At 45.5% G+C, this 17629-nt stretch overlaps 1 protein-coding gene across 5 annotated transcripts in view; it reads right to left on the reverse strand.

The window, feature by feature from the left end:
* ASAP2 (ArfGAP with SH3 domain, ankyrin repeat and PH domain 2) overlaps positions 1-17629 on the reverse strand; it is a 199553-nt gene that overhangs the window by 79321 nt on the left and 102603 nt on the right. For 4 of the 5 annotated variants that reach the window (XM_055253845.2, XM_055253843.2, XM_055253846.2 and 1 more), the window contains exons 4-6: positions 9163-9237; positions 7433-7482; positions 4511-4640 (exon numbers count right to left, since the gene is read on the reverse strand). In XM_055253845.2, the coding sequence (XP_055109820.1) occupies positions 4511-4640; positions 7433-7482; positions 9163-9237 (255 nt within the window). The remainder of the gene's footprint in view (positions 1-4510; positions 4641-7432; positions 7483-9162; positions 9238-17629) is intronic. The other variant, XM_055253844.2, reaches the window with a different exon arrangement.

Genomic DNA, 17629 nt, shown 5'->3' on the forward strand with positions numbered 1-17629 from the left:
TGCCCAAGGTCCCTTTCTTTAGGAACAATAACTGCTAACGTATTGTAGCTGAGATGCTTGGCATCACGTCTCTGGTCCTGAGACATTTCCCTTACAAGTAAAATGATGTGATTGTTGGAAAAAAACAAAGTTTAACTGAAATGAATTAAAGCTATTTTTAACTTGGAGAATTCATTAGTGACCACGAAGACATCAGAAAGCCTCAGGGAGCTACAACACCAGTGTCAGGAAATAGAAGGACTTCATGAGTCCCCATCCCCTCTGCTGTCAGGAGATGATCTCTGAAATGGAATGTCCCCTGGAAAAGCTGCTGATTCATGCCCTGGCTCTCAGCTTTACAGCTGAGGATGGGCAGGGGTGGGGTAGGGGTACCCAAGTTCAGATGCTCGCTGAGGTCTCTCTGCAGCCCAAGAAGGAGGGAGAAAGCTGCTGTGAAACTGTAAGCTACAAATTGTCCTTCTGCCTGTAACATCTACCTATATTCTTTCCCTCTTTCTTTTTGATATTAAATATTTGGTAATGTATCAAATTTTTAAACGTATGTACATTTTGACCTAGAAATTCTACTCCCAGGAATTTATTCTAAGAAGATAACCACAAAAGTTTACAAAGATGAACACAAAAGAAGATATACTGCTATCTTGTTTATAAAAGTAAACAATGGCAACAGCCCAAACCTAATGAGTGGGAAATGAACATACGGTGCATCCACACAGAAAACACTGTGCAGCCACTAAGCCAATAAAACTCAACATTTCTGACATGGACATCAACATACTAGAGAGTGAAAATAGGCGATAAAGCATCAGCAGAGAAAGATCTACTTGTATGATTTTTTTTGAATGTATACATAGGGACATATAAAGATGTTTAATGTCAAAGTGGTTATCTTTGGATAAGTAAAATTTGGGGGCAATTTTTAATTCCTTTTATATATACTTTCTTATATTAACCAATTTTCTTAAAAAGTATATACTATTTTTACAATCAGCAACAGAGGATCTCTCACGCCTTCTCCACTCACAGAAGGTCTGTATTACCTATTTGACATACTGAATTTCTTTATCAAATGAATTTTGAAGAAAGGGCTCCACAGCTTTAAAATAAAAGCCCGAAAGCCACTTTTCTGGATTAGATCCCGGACAACTAAAATTTTAAACACCTAAACAACAGCAGGCACTTAAAGCTTGAGAACTTCAGTTTGAGGAAACAGTCAAATAATTTTTAAAGTCATGTTTGTTTGTTTGTTTGTTTTCGTTTTTTGTAGAGACAAGGTCTCACCATGTTGCCTAGGCTGGTCTTGAACCTCAAGGAATCCTCCCACCTCAGCCTCCCAAAGTGCTGGGATTGCAGGTGTGAGCCACCCTGCCCAGCCTTTTAACATGATTTCAATGGAGGCAATCTAATTCACTTCAGAGTTGGATTCTCAAGGAACTGTTTTTCAAATGATCTTTCTCACCCATGGAAAGAAAGGCCTTCATGGCCCATGACTATCTGGCCAACTTCTACACTCTTCATCAGATGTCTTCTCCTGTGAAAACTGTGAGTTTACTGTTAGATAAGCCCACCTCTGCTTTTATGCATGCATATAGTACAGCTCTCATTCAACTGTGAAACATTAGTGCCTGACCCCTCCAAGTGCCAGCTCTGCAGAGCCAGGACCCAGCACTACCTGAGGACTGCTCAAAAGATGGCTCAAGTCTATGACTTAGAGGCATCATCTACACAGTGTATTTCCATTAAATTAAATGACTTAGTCAGTTCACAGGATCAATTCACCTGGACACAGAAGAGAAGAAGTAACCAGTGCAAGGTGCATACCACAAGAAGCAACAACAGAGCCAAGTGGGGAACCAATTACTCCTCAAGTCATGGCTATGACCTTCACATACTACTTGAATTTCAAAATTCAGTGAGCATTTTAAGTAGTCTTAAAGTGTTTAGGTAAATAGATTTCTACTTTACTAACCAAAAAGAGCATGACCTGAACACAAACACCCCTTTCCAAATTCGTTCTTTGTAAAACACTACTACTTAATTTCACCCTAATTGTTTGTAAAGCGCTACTACAGTACTTAATTAGAAACAATATCCTTACAGAAGGAGGATTGAGAAAAAAAAACAACAACAATACTTTGTGCTTGTATAACACACAGCAGTTTCCTAGTCCCTGTCTCATGCTGTCTCGCTGATTTCTCTGCCACTCTATGAGGTAGGCCAGGAAGGTGGTATTACACATGATACGTGTTTTTCTTTTTTTTTTTTTTGAGACAGAGTCTCGCTGTCGCCCAGGCTGGAGTGCAGTGGCGTGATCTCGGCTCACTGCAGGCTCTGCCCCCTGGGGTTCACGCCATTCTCCTGCCTCAGCCTCCCGAGTAGCTGGGACTACAGGCGACCGCCACCTCGCCCGGCTAAGTTTTTGTATTTTTAGTAAAGACGGGGTTTCACTGTGTTAGCCAGGATGGTCTCGATCTCCTGACCTTGTGATCCGCCTGCCTCGGCCTCCCAAAGTGCTGGGATTACACGTGTTTTTCTTTTGAGAATGCAACCTCTTATACTATACATGATATGTGTTTACAAAAAAATGTGTATAAAAACATCCATTCTCCTATCTACAAGAACCCTTTAAGTTTAAAGGCTTTGAGAATTCATTTCATCAAGTGAATATTTAAAAATATTTGCTTGTTTTTCATCTAGTGAATATCTCTAAACATTCTCTCAATGAAAAACAACGCAGTAAAGGAGGAATCAAGTAGCAAAAGACATGAGACAGACATAAAAAAAAGAACAGAAGTAAATCCAATCATATCAATAGTAACATTCAATGTTAATGGATTAAACAATCCAATCGAAAGGCAGAGATTGTCAAACTGAGAAGAAAAACATGATCCAGCTACATATATTATCTATAAGTGATACACTTCCGAGTCAAAGATGTACACAGGTTGAATGTAAAAGGGTGCAAATAGTAACCAAAAGAGCTGGAGTGTTGATATGGTTTCAATGTGTCCCCTAAAAGTTTACCTGTTGGAAACTTGGTCCCCAATGCAGCAGTGTTGAGTGGTAGAACCTTTGGGAGGTGACTGGGTCATGAGGGCTTTGCCCTCATGAGTGGATTAATCCATTCATGGATTATTGAGGGAGTGGAACAGTTATGAGAAGAGTGGGTCTGTTATTAAAAAGCCAGTTTGGCTGCCTCTTGTGAGGCCCCCACCATGTGATGTCCTGCACTGATTTAGGGTTCTGCAGAGTCCCCACCAGCAAGAAGGTCCTCACCAGATGCTGCCCCTCAACCTTGGACTTGGCAGCCTCCAGAACTGGGAAATTTCTTTTCTTTATAAATTACCCAGTCTCAGGTATTCAGTTATAGCAACAGAAAACAGACTAAGATAAGTAGATATTCTAACATTAGACAAAATGGACTTAACTTTCAACTGCCACCCTGATTCCTGGGGCTGATTCCCCTCTGCTGACCACTTAAGAGTCTGCTCTGGGAATAAAAACTCGTTTAAATACATTTCTAAGATATACGTATTTATAAAGGTTAAGCTCCTGCTACAATTAACAAACATACATTCCAAAATCAGAAAGTGCCTTCTCGATCAGCTTTGTTGTTGATTGCTTAGAGGGAATTAAGAGCTGGCCAATGCCAGCTTCAATGCCTGTCACGAACACACCCATGCATTTTGTACATTTGAAACCTAAGTTTGCACTGCTATGAGAGGGAAACAAATGCCATCCAGCGCGAGGGAGCTTCGCTGGAGCCGCCAGGAGGAACCAACCCCAGGCAGAGGTGGCAGCTGTTTCCATGTGCCATTTGTATACATGTACCTGGCAATCAAGGCATAAAAATAAAAAAGCTGTAAAGGCCTTCATGACCCATGGTCTCTGGTCTCAGAGAAATACTCTGAGAGTGTCCATCCTGCTGCCTCCCCCTCACTAAGGGAAGGGCTGAGGCTGCGGGCGGGATGGAGTGGAGCTGAGAGGCACTCCCCAGGCCACCTGGGGCTTCGGGCTGGATGAGTGCCCCTGCCTGAGCAGGTGAGGTCTAGGAGGAAGTCAAACAGGTGACGTGGCTTCCCATCCACTCACAGACACTGACACAGGACATGGTCTGTCATCGCTGTATGTTGTTTTCAGCTGACTTCTCACCCTCCCACAAGCCAGCCACTGACTCCATTGGTACAAGGGAACTCAGAGATGTCATTTAAATACACCCAAGGAATACATATTTTAGCAAGAGTACGTATGTGAGGCCAGAAAGAACATTCTATACATTTAGTGGTTTTTCTCTACTTTTAAGAAAATATTGGTGTTAAAGAAACCTAATTCTACCCTCCAGGAGGCTAACACTTCCCTAGTAAAAGAAATGTCAACACAGGGGCAAAGGGAGTCCAATAATGCATGTGGCATTTTCTCTGAAGCCGCTGGTATCGGTGAGAAGCTCTCACAGGTGAGGGCAGAGCCAGCACAGCCTGGGCTGTAGGACCTGCCTTCACCACCGCCTTACCTCGCACATCTGTAGCTGGAAGAAGCGCCTCTCCTTTTCCATCTCTTCAGCAATTTCCGCTCCACTTATTTCAGTCCGAATCATCCCATGGAGCTTGGCGTGTTCCTTTTTCTCCTTTTCTATCTTGGTTCTACATGTGAAAGCAAGGATAAATCAAGATGCCTGTTGGCACGGAACTCAAAGGGACAGCCTTGAAGCTGCCCCAGTACCCAGCTTGGTGAGACCAACACTCACCACATGTTTCAGCACAGGCAGCCTCTCAAATCCCTCAAAAGGAAAATGGGTGTCCTCATGAAGATGTCAAATCGGTCTTCCCACTTACTCAACAAGTATTTCCTAAGCACCTGCTTTGAGTCAGGTGTGGGTCAGAGGAGGTGGGAAGTCTGCACAAGGCTTGGAGGGTTCCTTTGGCATCAGCATTCAGAACCTGCCTGCCCCTCTAGTAACCCAAGGGCACCGTCTGACTCTTCCCGACCCGCTGTTTCTCTTCCTGGACTTCCTCCCTAGTCTCTGTCATCACCTCCTCACTCAGTGAAGCCAGGCCAGCTCTCTGCCTTGACCTACAAGACTGCTCATCACTGTAGAAGACGACCAACCACCTTTCCATGCTGTCGGCTTAATTATCCTCTCTACACTCATCTCGTGCCTAACCTGTATTACCTAAATGTCGAGTGTGCAGTTCAGGGTAAAAACTGACCAATGATCACATCCAAAGAAGAGCCACCAGGGTAAAAAAGAGCCACAAAATCATGTCTGCTAAGGTGGGCTTGAAATAGCCGTGAGTTTTTATTCTGGAGAAAAGGAGCACTCAAAAAACAGAAAGGGCCGCCATGAAGGCAAGGGAAGCAGCTCTTTCTGTAGAGCCTCAAGTAGACACCAGAAGACCCAAGTAGCATGTTCTTTCAAAGGTATCCAGTGATGAAATGGGCTACTCGGGCTTCCAGAGGGCTCCCTGTCATTAGCGCAAGGAGGACTACAGTGTTTAAGAAGAGGCAAGAAATGTAATTTCTCTGTGTGTCCTGAACTGTGTAGGTTCTCAATAATTTGAAGGAGTGAATGAGTGAAAAATAAACACACAGGAGACCCTTTGGGAGGGATGTTGTTGTTTAATGAGTTTATGCATCTGGGACGGAGTGTGACCGGAGCGTCCCTGGGAGTAGAATTATACAACTCCAAGGTGTCCCTGACACTCCTTCACAAGCAAGAGACCATCCAGACACTGGTCATTTCTCTTAATAATCAGGTATGGGACTACTGCCCTGGTATTTTAAAGACATCGAAAAGCTATTATGGTTGTTACATATCACAAAACCTCTTGGGATAAATGAATCTCTCACATTAATAATTACTTCCTTTATTTATCCTACAATTACTTCAAGTTTAAAGGGTGCTGCTCCCTCCTCCTAAATACTAGGGTTTTGTGAGGAATTCTGTCCCCATCCTACCCATGTGTGTCTCGATTTTACAGAATTTGATGTTATCCTTCTTCGAAACCTTTTCTTTTCAGAACCAGACAACTCTCTCAGGCACTCTTCTTCAGAAAGCCCTTTCTGCCCTTGGCCTAGTCACACACAGCATCATTTCCTATCAGCCACGGAGAGGGGCAGCAAGTGCGGCTGAGTGAAGTGGGAAAGCTGCTTCCTGGCCTGGCTCAATTACTCTTACTGGCTGACCAGCAGAAACCACTGACTCTTGGTTTTCCCTCTGCAAAGCAGGAATCCGCTGGTCCCTCCCCATTTATTTCACACAACTGGCACACAGATAAAGGATGCTGATGGACCAGGGATCCTGGGTGGGGGCCTCCCTGGGCTGAACGGACCGCAGGGTTCTCTAGTCCACACTCTGCCTGTGCTTCTGAATGAATGTACACCATCAGTGAAACTCCAGAACTTGGGGCCGAACAACCTCGGGTATGGAAATGTAAGATTCCCATGGATAGAAGGAGAATCAAAGGTGTGGGGCTCACTGACTTGAGCTTTGTGATCCTTCACCACTGGAAAGATATATCCCGAGCTAGTTTTTTTTTTAAAAAACAACAACAACAACAATCTAATGAAATATTTGTACTTAGATTTGAAATGACTTCCTCATAACACCTTTTACTTTAACAGATAGCTTCATATGAAAGTTTCTATTTCCAATCAGAGCACTCAACATTACCCAAGGCACAGAGATTATAAAGTAAATACCACATTTCGTATCTTTCCAGTATTTAAAATAATTGAAGCCATTATTCCCCCCACAATTACTTGCTTGATCAATTCCCTGTAGCTCGACTCTCTCTACTCTAGGGATGAGAAACTGTGATTGGGGAAGTTACAACTGCCTGAAGTCGACCAACAGTCTTGTCTGTTGGTTGACTTTGGGTCAGGAAACCAATTCTACTTCTTGTAGAAACCGTAGTTCACATCCAAGAATCAATTCTCCATTCTTCAGGTTATTTTTTAGCAGATGAATCTGAAGGAGACAGGTATTGAACCCTCTTTCTAAAACCAAGGGAACTGGTATTTCAGAGAAACACAGATACAAAGCTAAGCAGTTTTCACAAATCAGCAGGAAGATGAAGTCTGAAAACTGCCCTGCTATCAAAAATGGTAACGGAATGGACAAAGTGTTTAAAAACAAAAACAGAAAGAAAAACCTCCTGAGAGAAATTGGTCTTAAATTCCCTCAATGAACTTTCCTGAAAATAACATCCTATAAACACTATGACATCTTAGACAAAGGAACAGGGGAAAACAGATGAAAAGAAGAAGATAGCATCACCAAACACATCTGTCATCAAAACGAACCACAGCAACACAGCTGATAAAAATTCTTTTCTCGATTAAGGTTTAGACAATCCCTTTAAGCAATAAGAGGCTGGTTTAAATTTGAAATCTCAAATTACCTATACATAATTTTAAAAACGAGAACACTCACATTTTTGTTTCATAGTCCTTCCAAGCTTTATCAAAAGGCTTTTTCAGATCCTGCAAACAAAGAGTAATAAATTAGGCAAGACTAATCATTCACTTCTGTGCAAGATAAACTTACTGATCCCTGTACTAGCCCTGAAAGGATCATTAATTTCTGCAATAAATGACGTATGTAATCCCATGAAAGATAAAGAACCAAAAGCACATGCCTTTAAGTAGACTAGCGGTGGCATTTCCCTTCTTTCTCTTAAAATAATATATAATATACTAAATGCACACAAAAGCAAGGTGCTGCCACCCAGTTATGACACTCCTGGGCCACCTTGTGTCACTTGTGCCCTACTCCCTGCCCTGGGCCTAATCTGAAAGTAAACCCTGAAAGACAACCTTTAATCTGCAAATATTTCAGGATGTCTCTCTAAAAGAAAGGAACTCTGATAGATGGATCTCATCACATCTAACCCTGCTTTAAGCCCAACAGCAGGAAGAGAAAGGCCGCCACATCCTCCTGGGGTCTCCTACTGCTCTTCCGTGTGCAATTCAGGACTTCATACACTCTGGTAAAGCCTGCCTCAAAAACTACTGAGCCACTGGAAATTCTATCGAATGGTCTCCACCTATTTATACTCCCTTCAAAGGGGTTCTTCAGGGAGACAGAAATCTTGTTGTTGTTGACTACTTTTTGGCTTTTCAATGGCCTCAGGTAAGGCCCAAGTGCCACAGCCTGGCATACAAGTCCCTACACGAACTGGCTCCTCCGGCGCCCTGGCAGCCTGACATGCAGCACTGAGCTCTGCACCCCGTGCGCACCTGCGCCTTTCCTCTGCCTGGGATGCCTTCCTGCCCATCAGCTGGGCTAACTCCGCTGACCTGTTCTCCAAGCCCCTGAAGGCTCGATGGGGAATGTGTCTGAACAGCTCTCTCCGGGCACACTCTGTGAAGGAGACCCTGAGAGGCCTCTGTAGAGCTCCTGGAGATGGGTCAGACTGGGTTTCCAGTCATCCCCGATGGGACCCAGGAATCATGTGCAGATCCAAAGAATTTGAGTCTCCCGAGAAGGCAGCCACAATCATGTCCCTTTCGTGGTGCAAGTCTGTCAGGGCTGGCGACGCGCAGGAGCAGCGTGCTGCCCAGCAAACGCCTCTCTAGGCTTGTCCACTGCCCCCGAAACAGCTCCTGGCCTGCGTGCTCATGAGCAAACGCCCCTCCAGCCCTGTCTGCTGCCCCCTTAAACAGCTCCTGGCCTGCGTGCTTATGGTGGCTAGGCATATCCTAAACAGCCAACGTCCTCTGAAGGACAGAGAGACAAAGCCAGCTCATGCCTGACGACTGCGACCTTCCCAGCAGGAAAATACACCCTTGCTAGGATCCTTTCCCAGTGGTAAATGGGCAATGTGCCAGCTAGAAAGCCCGACTTCTCCCATAGGTTTCCCTGCTTCCTGGAGAGACCGAAACTCTTTACTGTTTCCAACATAGCAGTTTTTTCTTTCCCAGCCTCCTCCCCTCACCAAGTTTGTTGTGCCAACAGGACGGCCAGAAAGGCCAAAAGTCACCACCTTTCTGGCTGAAAGGTGGTCCCAAGATGGCAAATCAGAGGAAGCGGAGATAAAAGAGCCATCCAGTCGTCCCAATGAGAACGTACTGGCGTGGCTGCTGCCCGGCAGGCCAAGTTACTGTGACTCTACATTAAATGGTCTAAAAGCTGCCCCCGGTGTCACAGTGTCAATGTCATACCCCTTTCACTCCTTTCAGGTCCCCCTTCAGCAAACTGTCCAAAGGGAAGGAGATTATGTTGTTCATATTCTGAATCTAAAAAACAAAAACAAAAGGAGATTCTTATTCAGCTTCCTTGTGAATCTAAAGTAAGGATAGCAAGGACATTACAGAAAACATTTGATAATGATTCACCTCCACCTAAAACCTGGCCGGTGCATGTACTGTGCCTTATTCAGTCATACATTCTTTGTAACAATTTCATCTTACAAATGAATAAAGGACAAATGAAAAGTCTAGGTCTGTATATTTTTCACACTAACAATCTTATATTGTTATGCTATAAAGTTTGTAAAGAGACAATCATTGCAGTGAAGAAAAAATATTTCAAAACAGTCAATGACAGAATTACATCAAAAGCCTGGAATAAAAGGAAACCCCCACTTCTGACTCTCAATCACGGCTCCACCCATAAGCTGGGCTGTACTGGGGTTGGTGCTCTGGGCCCCAGGCCCCAGTCTTCACAGCAAGCTCCAAGCAGGGGAAACAAAGGCAGAGTCTTCTGTCTGCTGCAAAGGCATACGAGCAAATGCTGGGTGTGAATGAGAAAAGAAATGTGTGTATGTTGGGGAGGGAGAGTGTGTGTCAATGAGTGTGTACAACTAAATGAGGGTGTGTGTGGGTGTGTAAGGGTGTGACTGTGTGCTTGAGTATAAGGGTGAATGCACATGAGGGTATGTGTGAGTGAATGTGGGTATGAGTGATCGTGTAGGTGTGTGAGGGAGCATGTTGACTGTGAGGGTGTGATTGTGTGAGGATGTTATTGTGTGAGTGTGGATATGTGTGAATGTGATTGTGTGTGGGTGTGTGAGGGTGTCAGGGTGTAATTGTGGATGTGAGTGATTGTGTGTGAATGTGTGTATGGGTGTGTGTGGGTGTGATTGTGTGGGGATGTGAGTGGATGTGAGTGTGTGAATGTGATTGTGTATGGGTGTGTGGGTGAGTGTGAATGTGGATGTGACAGATTGTGTGGATGTGAGTGTGGGGGTGTGACTGTGGGGGTGTAAGTGGGTGTGTAAGGGTGTAAGTGTGTGCTTGAGTATAAGAGTGAATGCACGAGTAAGGGTGTGTGTGAGTGAATGTATGTGTAGGTGTGTGAGAGAACATGTGAGTGATTGTGTGAGTGTGTGTGTGGATGTGAGTTGGGGGTGAATGATTGTGAATGTGATTGTGTGAGAGTGTGTGTGATTGAAGATGTGACTGAGTGTGGATGTGGGGGGGTGTGATTGTGAGGGTGTGAGTGAGGGTGTGGATATGAGTGATTGTGATGCACGGGTGTGTATGAGTGTGGTTGTGAGTGTGATTGTGGGTGTGATTGCGTGGGGTGTGTGTTGTGTGGTTGTGAGTGTGGATGTGAGTGGGTGTGATTGAGTGGGGTGTGTGTTGTGTGGTTGTGAGAGTGTGTGGATGTGAGTGCATGAGATATGAGTGTGTGAGTGTGGATGTGATTTTGTGTGTGTGGGGTGTGTGGTTGTGTGGAGTGTGGATGTGAGTGATTGCATGTTGTGTGTGTGGTTGTGAGAGTGTATGAGGGTGGATATGAGAGGGTGTGATTGTGTGGGGGGGGTGTGAGTGTGAGGGTGTGAGAGTGAGGGTGTGATTGTGAGGGGGGGTGTGATTGTGGGGGGGTGCGGTGTGGGTGAGTGTGTGAGGGTATGTGTTGTGGGGGGTGTTGCTAGGGAAAGGAGATAAAAGGGAACAGGAAAGCCAAGAGCCTTGGTGCCCCCATTCTTCTCCCTGAAGCAAGAAGGCACGAGAGTGGGGACACACACTGTCCACATGGATTAAATCGGGTGAAATGGAAGCCTCCTAACCAACAGGCACATGAGGAGCAAGCAAGTCTCTGTGACAGCAGTTCAAATGCGACTCAACTCAAGATGCGAAGCTTCAGTCAGGAAGAGCCTTCAGGTACAGACCCAGAGCCCTGAGCCTGAAAAGATTCCCTCCCTCAAGTGGCAAACGAGCTGGAAACCCACTTTCATACTTCCCAGGCTTGGACCACTCCCCTGAATCAACCCAAGGGCCAGTTCCCACTGCTGGGCCCCTGTGGCTTCTGTGACACTCTGGGCTCCTAGATTACAGGCCCAGAGAAGGAGGACAAGAGGAGGGACTTGGGACCTTATGTATTCACTCACACCATCATGCAAAGGAAAGTTTTATTTTTAGTATAATTATCTTAAACAGGAAGATAAAATGGCACCACTTTTAAGGCAGTATGGGATCCGATTTCTATACACCATTCAGTGTACTACATTTTTTTTCTTTTTTTTTTGAAACAGGGTCTCACTGTGTCACCCAGGTTGGAGGGCACTTCAGCCTCAACTTCCTGAGCTCAGGCGATCCTCCCACCTTAGCCTCCCGAGTAGCTGGGACTGTAGGCACGGGCCACCATGCTTGGCTAATTTCTTTTTGTAGTTTTTGTAGATAGGGTTTCACTGTGTTGCTCAGGCTAGTCTTGAACTCCTAGACTTAAGCGATCCACCTGCTTTGGCCTCCCAAAGTGCTGGGATTACAGGCATGAGCCACCACGCCTGGCCTAAATTTTCCATTAGAAACAGAAATGTACTTGGAAAACACTGGTAAGGTGTATAATAACGTCTGCATCCACAGCCAATTCTGCCAAGTAAATGATCAATTAATGACTGTCATTTCAGAAATAACTTTTTTGGGGAACTTCTGCCCTAGGATTAAACAACTCAACATTTCTCATGTACCTGGCCTTCCTCCAAGGTAGAATGTCATCAGCTATGTCTTGCTAAGATCAGCCTTAAGCATTAAATTTTTAAATGCTGAAAAGCGCAGTTTAAGGCGAGGTCTTAGGGACGACTGGAAGGAACAAGGACAAACAGAAGGCCATGCTGATGAGTAACCTACAACAGCAAGCACGCCTAGATTTCCACTGTCATTGTCAGTCTTGGCAGCCAGACAGGTGAGTGAGGAATGCAACTCCCGTCACAGTTCCCACCTCCAGGGCCACATTTCCCTTCACTTGCAGGCAGCCCCAAGTACCCGAGTATGCAGCCAGCTCTGCTTCCTCCAATCCTCTTCCTTCCTACAAAGCCCTCCCTCCCACCCTCCTCACTTGCTCGACACCCAAGAGTCATCTCTGACCCCGCTGCTGCCACCCAGCCGTGTGGCACGCTTCTCAACAAATTCCAGGTCTTAACCCAACATACGCAGACCGGTCCTCCAACATTCCCTCCATGCCATTCTCACGTCCACTGCCTCAGCTGGGCCTCACTGCTCCTTCTTGGGACTAAGGCTATGGCTTCTCCTGCTCCCTGCCACTGCCTCCTAGTCTCTGCCTGCCCCAATCCCTCTTTCAGGGCTATGGCAGGCTTGTCTGGGGTTGTGTCCCTAATAAAGACTAAACTACTTGTTCCCACATTTCACACTCTCCACAATCCATCCTTATTTACCATGTTTCATCTTCTGTTTCTCCAAAGTGAACTCTCTCCTTCCCTGATTGTATGCATGTGCTCAATTTGTTCTATTCGACGGAAACGTCTTCCCTATCCCTGCTGTTCAAAGCCTTCTCATCCATCAGGAGTTACTCAAATGCCACCTTCTCTACTAAGCAACCCCAGCAGAATGTGATCCCTCCCTCCCCCAAATCCTCCAATATTTTCTTTTCTATTTTTTTTTTTTTTTTTAGATGAAGTCTCACCCAGGCTGGAGTGCAGTGGTGTGATCTCGGCTCACCGCAACCTCCGCTTCCCAGGTTCAAGTGATCCTCCCGCCTCAGCCTCCCAAGTTGCTGGGATTACAAGCACCCACCACCATGCCTGGCTACTTGTTGTATTTTTAGTAGAGATGGGGTTTCGCCATGTTGGTTAGGCTGTTCTCAAACTCCTGACCTCAGGTGATCCACCTGCCTCGGCCTCCCAATGAGCTGGGATTACAGGTATGAGCCACTGCGCCCAGCCCCTTTTCTAAATGTTTTAAGGCACTTGGCAGGCTCTTCCCTGCATTCATCTTAGTGATCTCATACCCTAAGTTCTAAAGGGTAGCATCCACCTTTATTATATTTTATGTTTCCCAGAGCTCTTAGCATGGGGCTTGGCCTAGAATAGAGGCTTGAAAAATATTGATGGAAGAAATCAGTATACTAAAATATTTTTCTGAGCATCGAATACATGAAAGACAGAATCTACAGGGGTTTCAGATAAAATGTTAGTTCTATTAACACCTTAAACCAAACATAATATAGCAAATGCATGTGTGAATTCATTCATTCAAGTGCATTTATTGAACACCTATTTTGCAGACAGCAACAGTAGATAAATTTACAAAGGAGGCTGGGTGTGGTGGCTCATGCCTGTAATTCCAGCACTTTGGGAGGCCGAGGCAGGCAGATCACCTGAGGTCAGGAGTTCGAGACCAGGCTGACCAACACAGCAAAACCCCATCTCTGTTAAAAATACAAAAATGAGCCAGGTGAGGTGGTGCACGCCTGTAATCCTAGCTACTCTGGACGCTGAGGCAGGAGAATCACTTGAACCCAGGAGGCGGAGGTTGCAGTGAGCTGAGATGACCCCACTGCACTCCAGCCTAGGCAACAGAGCAAGACTGTCTCAAAAAAAAAAAAAAAAAAATTACAAAGGTAAATGAAACACAATGCCTGCCCTTTCAGAGGAAGAATTACGTACATACACACCAAGAATGTAAAATTCTAAGAATATTGCATAGCAGCATATTTTACACTGCACAGATACCAATGGCTCCTCGTTGATGAAAGGTGAGAAAACAGCGACTTAGGTTTTAGGTGGTCAGGCCAGCTGGCCTGGGCTTGGGAAGAAGGAAGCGTAACTGTCCCAGTTACTGACCCCTGAGATGCTCACTGCCCACTCATCTACACGATCATACAAAACCATGATCAGAGTTACCGGCACAGGTCAATTTGGCCCTGAACCCTGCCTGGCTGGGAGCCGACGCCGTGCGGTCTAGAACAAGGCACGTGCAAGAAAGAAGGCAGCTTATGGGGAGGATTTGAGTTGCTGGCGGGCGGCTGGTGGGGGGAGCCTGAGCCAAAGGCACCAGAACCATCCAGTGATAAGGTGGGCTGGGCGGGGAAGAAAGTTAAAGTGCCCACAAGTTAAAATGCGTATTTCTGAAGAGAATCTTAGATTTTTCATGAAGGGGGAGTATACACACGAATGTACACATGAGTGAGTGGGAAAAACAAGATTCTCTGCAGCAGAGAAAAAGAAATTCATCACAATTTGGTTTATCCATCTATTTTGAGATTATTCGTTAATTCCAATAAGAACTTAGGTACTGTTAATAATAGATTAGGGTGAGAAGAGGTCAACTACGCTTTGGGACCTACAGCAAAAACATTCAGGTGGAGAAGAGTGAACACTCCACGGACATGCAGACCCACCTGGTCGGCTTGCTTTCGTTCTTCGTTCATTTCAGCAGTGAGTGTGACCTCTGGATGCTGGGGACGGGGCCCACAGCCTAGTGGGCAATGAGACACTCAATGACCAATTTTTTTTTTATTTTTTAAGACACAGTTTCACTCTGTTGCCCAGGCTGGAGTGCAGTGGTGCGGATCTTGGCTCACTGCAACCTCCACCTCCCAGGTTCAAGTGATTCCCCTGCCTCAGCCTCCCAGGTAGCTGGGATTACAGGCACATGCCACCATGCCCGGTTAATTCTTGTATTATTAGTAGAGACGGGGTTTCACCATGTTGGCCAGGCTCCAAGGACAGCTCTGATGACCACTGTAAAGGAGCCACATGTGGCCAGAGTAGTGGCAGGAGAGGGGGGTGTACGGATGAGTTAGGAAACAAAAACAAGCTAGTGAGGACCTCAGTCCTCAGATAGCCCCTCCCCGCGGGTGAACAGGGGAGACTCGCCACACATTTAGGTAAGTAAACTACCAAGTGGAAACTCTTGAGAGCCAGGAATGAGACACCATGGAACTTCAAGGAAAACACATTATTTCTAGCCTAGATACCAGAGGAGCCAGGACTGAGACATCATTGAACTTCCACGAAGAGAACATTATTTCTAGCCTGGATACCAGGGAAATCTCTGTTAAGCGGCGGATGTGAGACAGACCTTCAAAAGATGGGGCATCGTGAGGTGGGGCAGGGGTAGGCTGGGCAAAAGGAATGGCGTGGAGGGTGGTCGCGGTGCTGGTGTGGACCCTGCCAGCTGTGGCAGTCAAGGAGTCAGCAGAAGGCAGCAGCTGGAGAGAGAGAAGCCTGGTGCCAGGTCAATGAGGGGGATTCTGGCTTCATTCACAGTTTTTCTCTTTGGAATTATTTAAATTATCCAAAATAGGAAACTATTACTTTTCTAATCAGAAAATAAATTATTATAATAGAGACAGAAAAGTAGATCAGTGGTTGCCTGGAGCAGAGGGGAAGATGGGATTAACTGTAAAAGAACATGAGGGCCCTTAAGGGGAAAAGAAAATGTCCTAAAACGGATTTGAGGTGATGGTTGTACCACTTGGTAAAGTTACTGGAAATCACTGATGTGTACACTTGAAATGGGTGATTTTTATAATATGTAAAATATGCTTCAACAAAGGTGTTTACTTTTTAAAGAAAATCTCACAAATATAAATAGAATCCCCGTCAATGGCTTCACTAATAAAGCTTCCAGACTCCTGGACATCAGCCTGCTTGCCTCTGCCTTTCCATGCTTGGTGTATGCAACCCACAAAGCACACATGCCTTGTGGCTCAGGGAGAATATCCCAGGACATGGCCACTCTGGTCTCTGTCTGGGCCAGAGAACAAGCGCGTGGGAGCCAGACGCCCTTCTCGGCAGGTGTGCCCTGCAGCCTGAGTGGTGGGCTGTCTCTGGGCTTCCTCCGTGTGTCCGGCAGCCTCAGGCCCGCAGCCGAAAGAGCCATCCTCAAATTCTGGCCGAGAGAGACAAAAACCACAGCCAGAAGATGATTACACATCCCTTGTGCTCAGGCAGCTCCAGTCTCAATTAATGAGTAATGACATTTTCATGCTCTATGGGAAGAATTACATTATCCCTGGGTAACCCAACCAGAATATTTTCCTTAGCACCAAGAAAGCATACGGCTTTCTCTTATGTTCTGACTCACTTTTAACAAATATATTATGTAAAATGGCTTTTTAAAACATCGAGTGCAACCTGAATACAAATTATTAATCTTAATCACTGCTATTAACTTTGGACCAACAAGCAGGCAATCTTATTTTTTTTTTTTTTTATTTTTTGAGACAGTGTCTCTCATCCAGGATGGAGCACAGTGGGACTCCAGTGATCCTCCCACCTCTGTCTCCCGAGTAGCTGGGACCACAGGCATGAGCCACCATGCCTGGCTAATTTTTTTATTTTTATTTTTTGTAGAGACAGCGTCTCACCATGTGGCCAACGCTGGTGTCAAACTTCTGGGCTCAAGCAACCTACCCACCTCAGCCTCCCGAAATGCTGGGACTATAGGCATGAGCCACCACACCCAGCCCAGGCAATCTTTCAAAATCACAATCCTCCCTTTCCCCACCCCCACTTCCTGTCTTAGCTTTTCCCCCGAGTTCACTTGGATATGTCTGACAAGGTGAGTAAGTAGTCAAAGGTCTGTGATCTCACAAGTAGAAATAAAATGATTCAGTCAGTGGGACAGGCAGCACACAGACAGCTATTAGATATAAAGAACAAAATCATTATGCTAATGTCACAGCTGATGAGCAAACAAAGATAGGCCAGAAGGCACAGAGTGGGGGAACAGAGCCAGCCAAACAGCCATCTCTTCACAATGTCCTTCCTAATATTTTTTTTTTTGGTGGGGGTGGATGGTGGTGGTGGGGATCTTAAAATTCCTTGCCTCTAGCTCTGTGACTTCCTACTTTCCCCACCCTGCAGTTCACAGGTCACCCTCTCTGTTCTCTGGCCACTGATCAACAGCTGCTGATCCAGCCGAAGTGTGGAGGTGCAGCCCCACCCCAGGGAGCTGCAGTGCTGCCTTCTGACTTAGGCAGTGAGTAATTCTGCTTTGCCAAATGATCTTGCCCAAAGGGATCCATCTAGAAGCCTGAAGCTAGACAGGATTCTTACATCATAGCTATTTTTAAGGAGCAGCCAAAGGTCACTGGGCAGAATCTTTCCAGCTCTAGCCTCACAGGTCTAGAAAATAACAGGTCTTCCCAGGGCTCACCTCCAAAACCCTTAACAGAGTCCAACTCTCTTCGAGGAGAGTTTTTCCTTTAAAAAGCCATTTTGTCACCATGTAATATACAACATGGCTAAAGGATCTTACCTGAGGCTTGCCTGCATCATGTCACTTACTTGAATATGCCCAATTTATGAGAAACTTGAGAGGTAGAAAAGACGCTTTGAGATGTGGGGAGTTTTTAATTCGAGCAAATGCTGCTCAGTCATAGAGTTAAATAGGAAAAAGCACGGCTTCAAAGAAAGCAAACCACCTATTCACCTTC

The sequence above is a fragment of the Symphalangus syndactylus genome, chromosome 18 (genome assembly GCF_028878055.3).
Source record: "Symphalangus syndactylus isolate Jambi chromosome 18, NHGRI_mSymSyn1-v2.1_pri, whole genome shotgun sequence".
NCBI lineage: Eukaryota > Metazoa > Chordata > Mammalia > Primates > Hylobatidae > Symphalangus > Symphalangus syndactylus.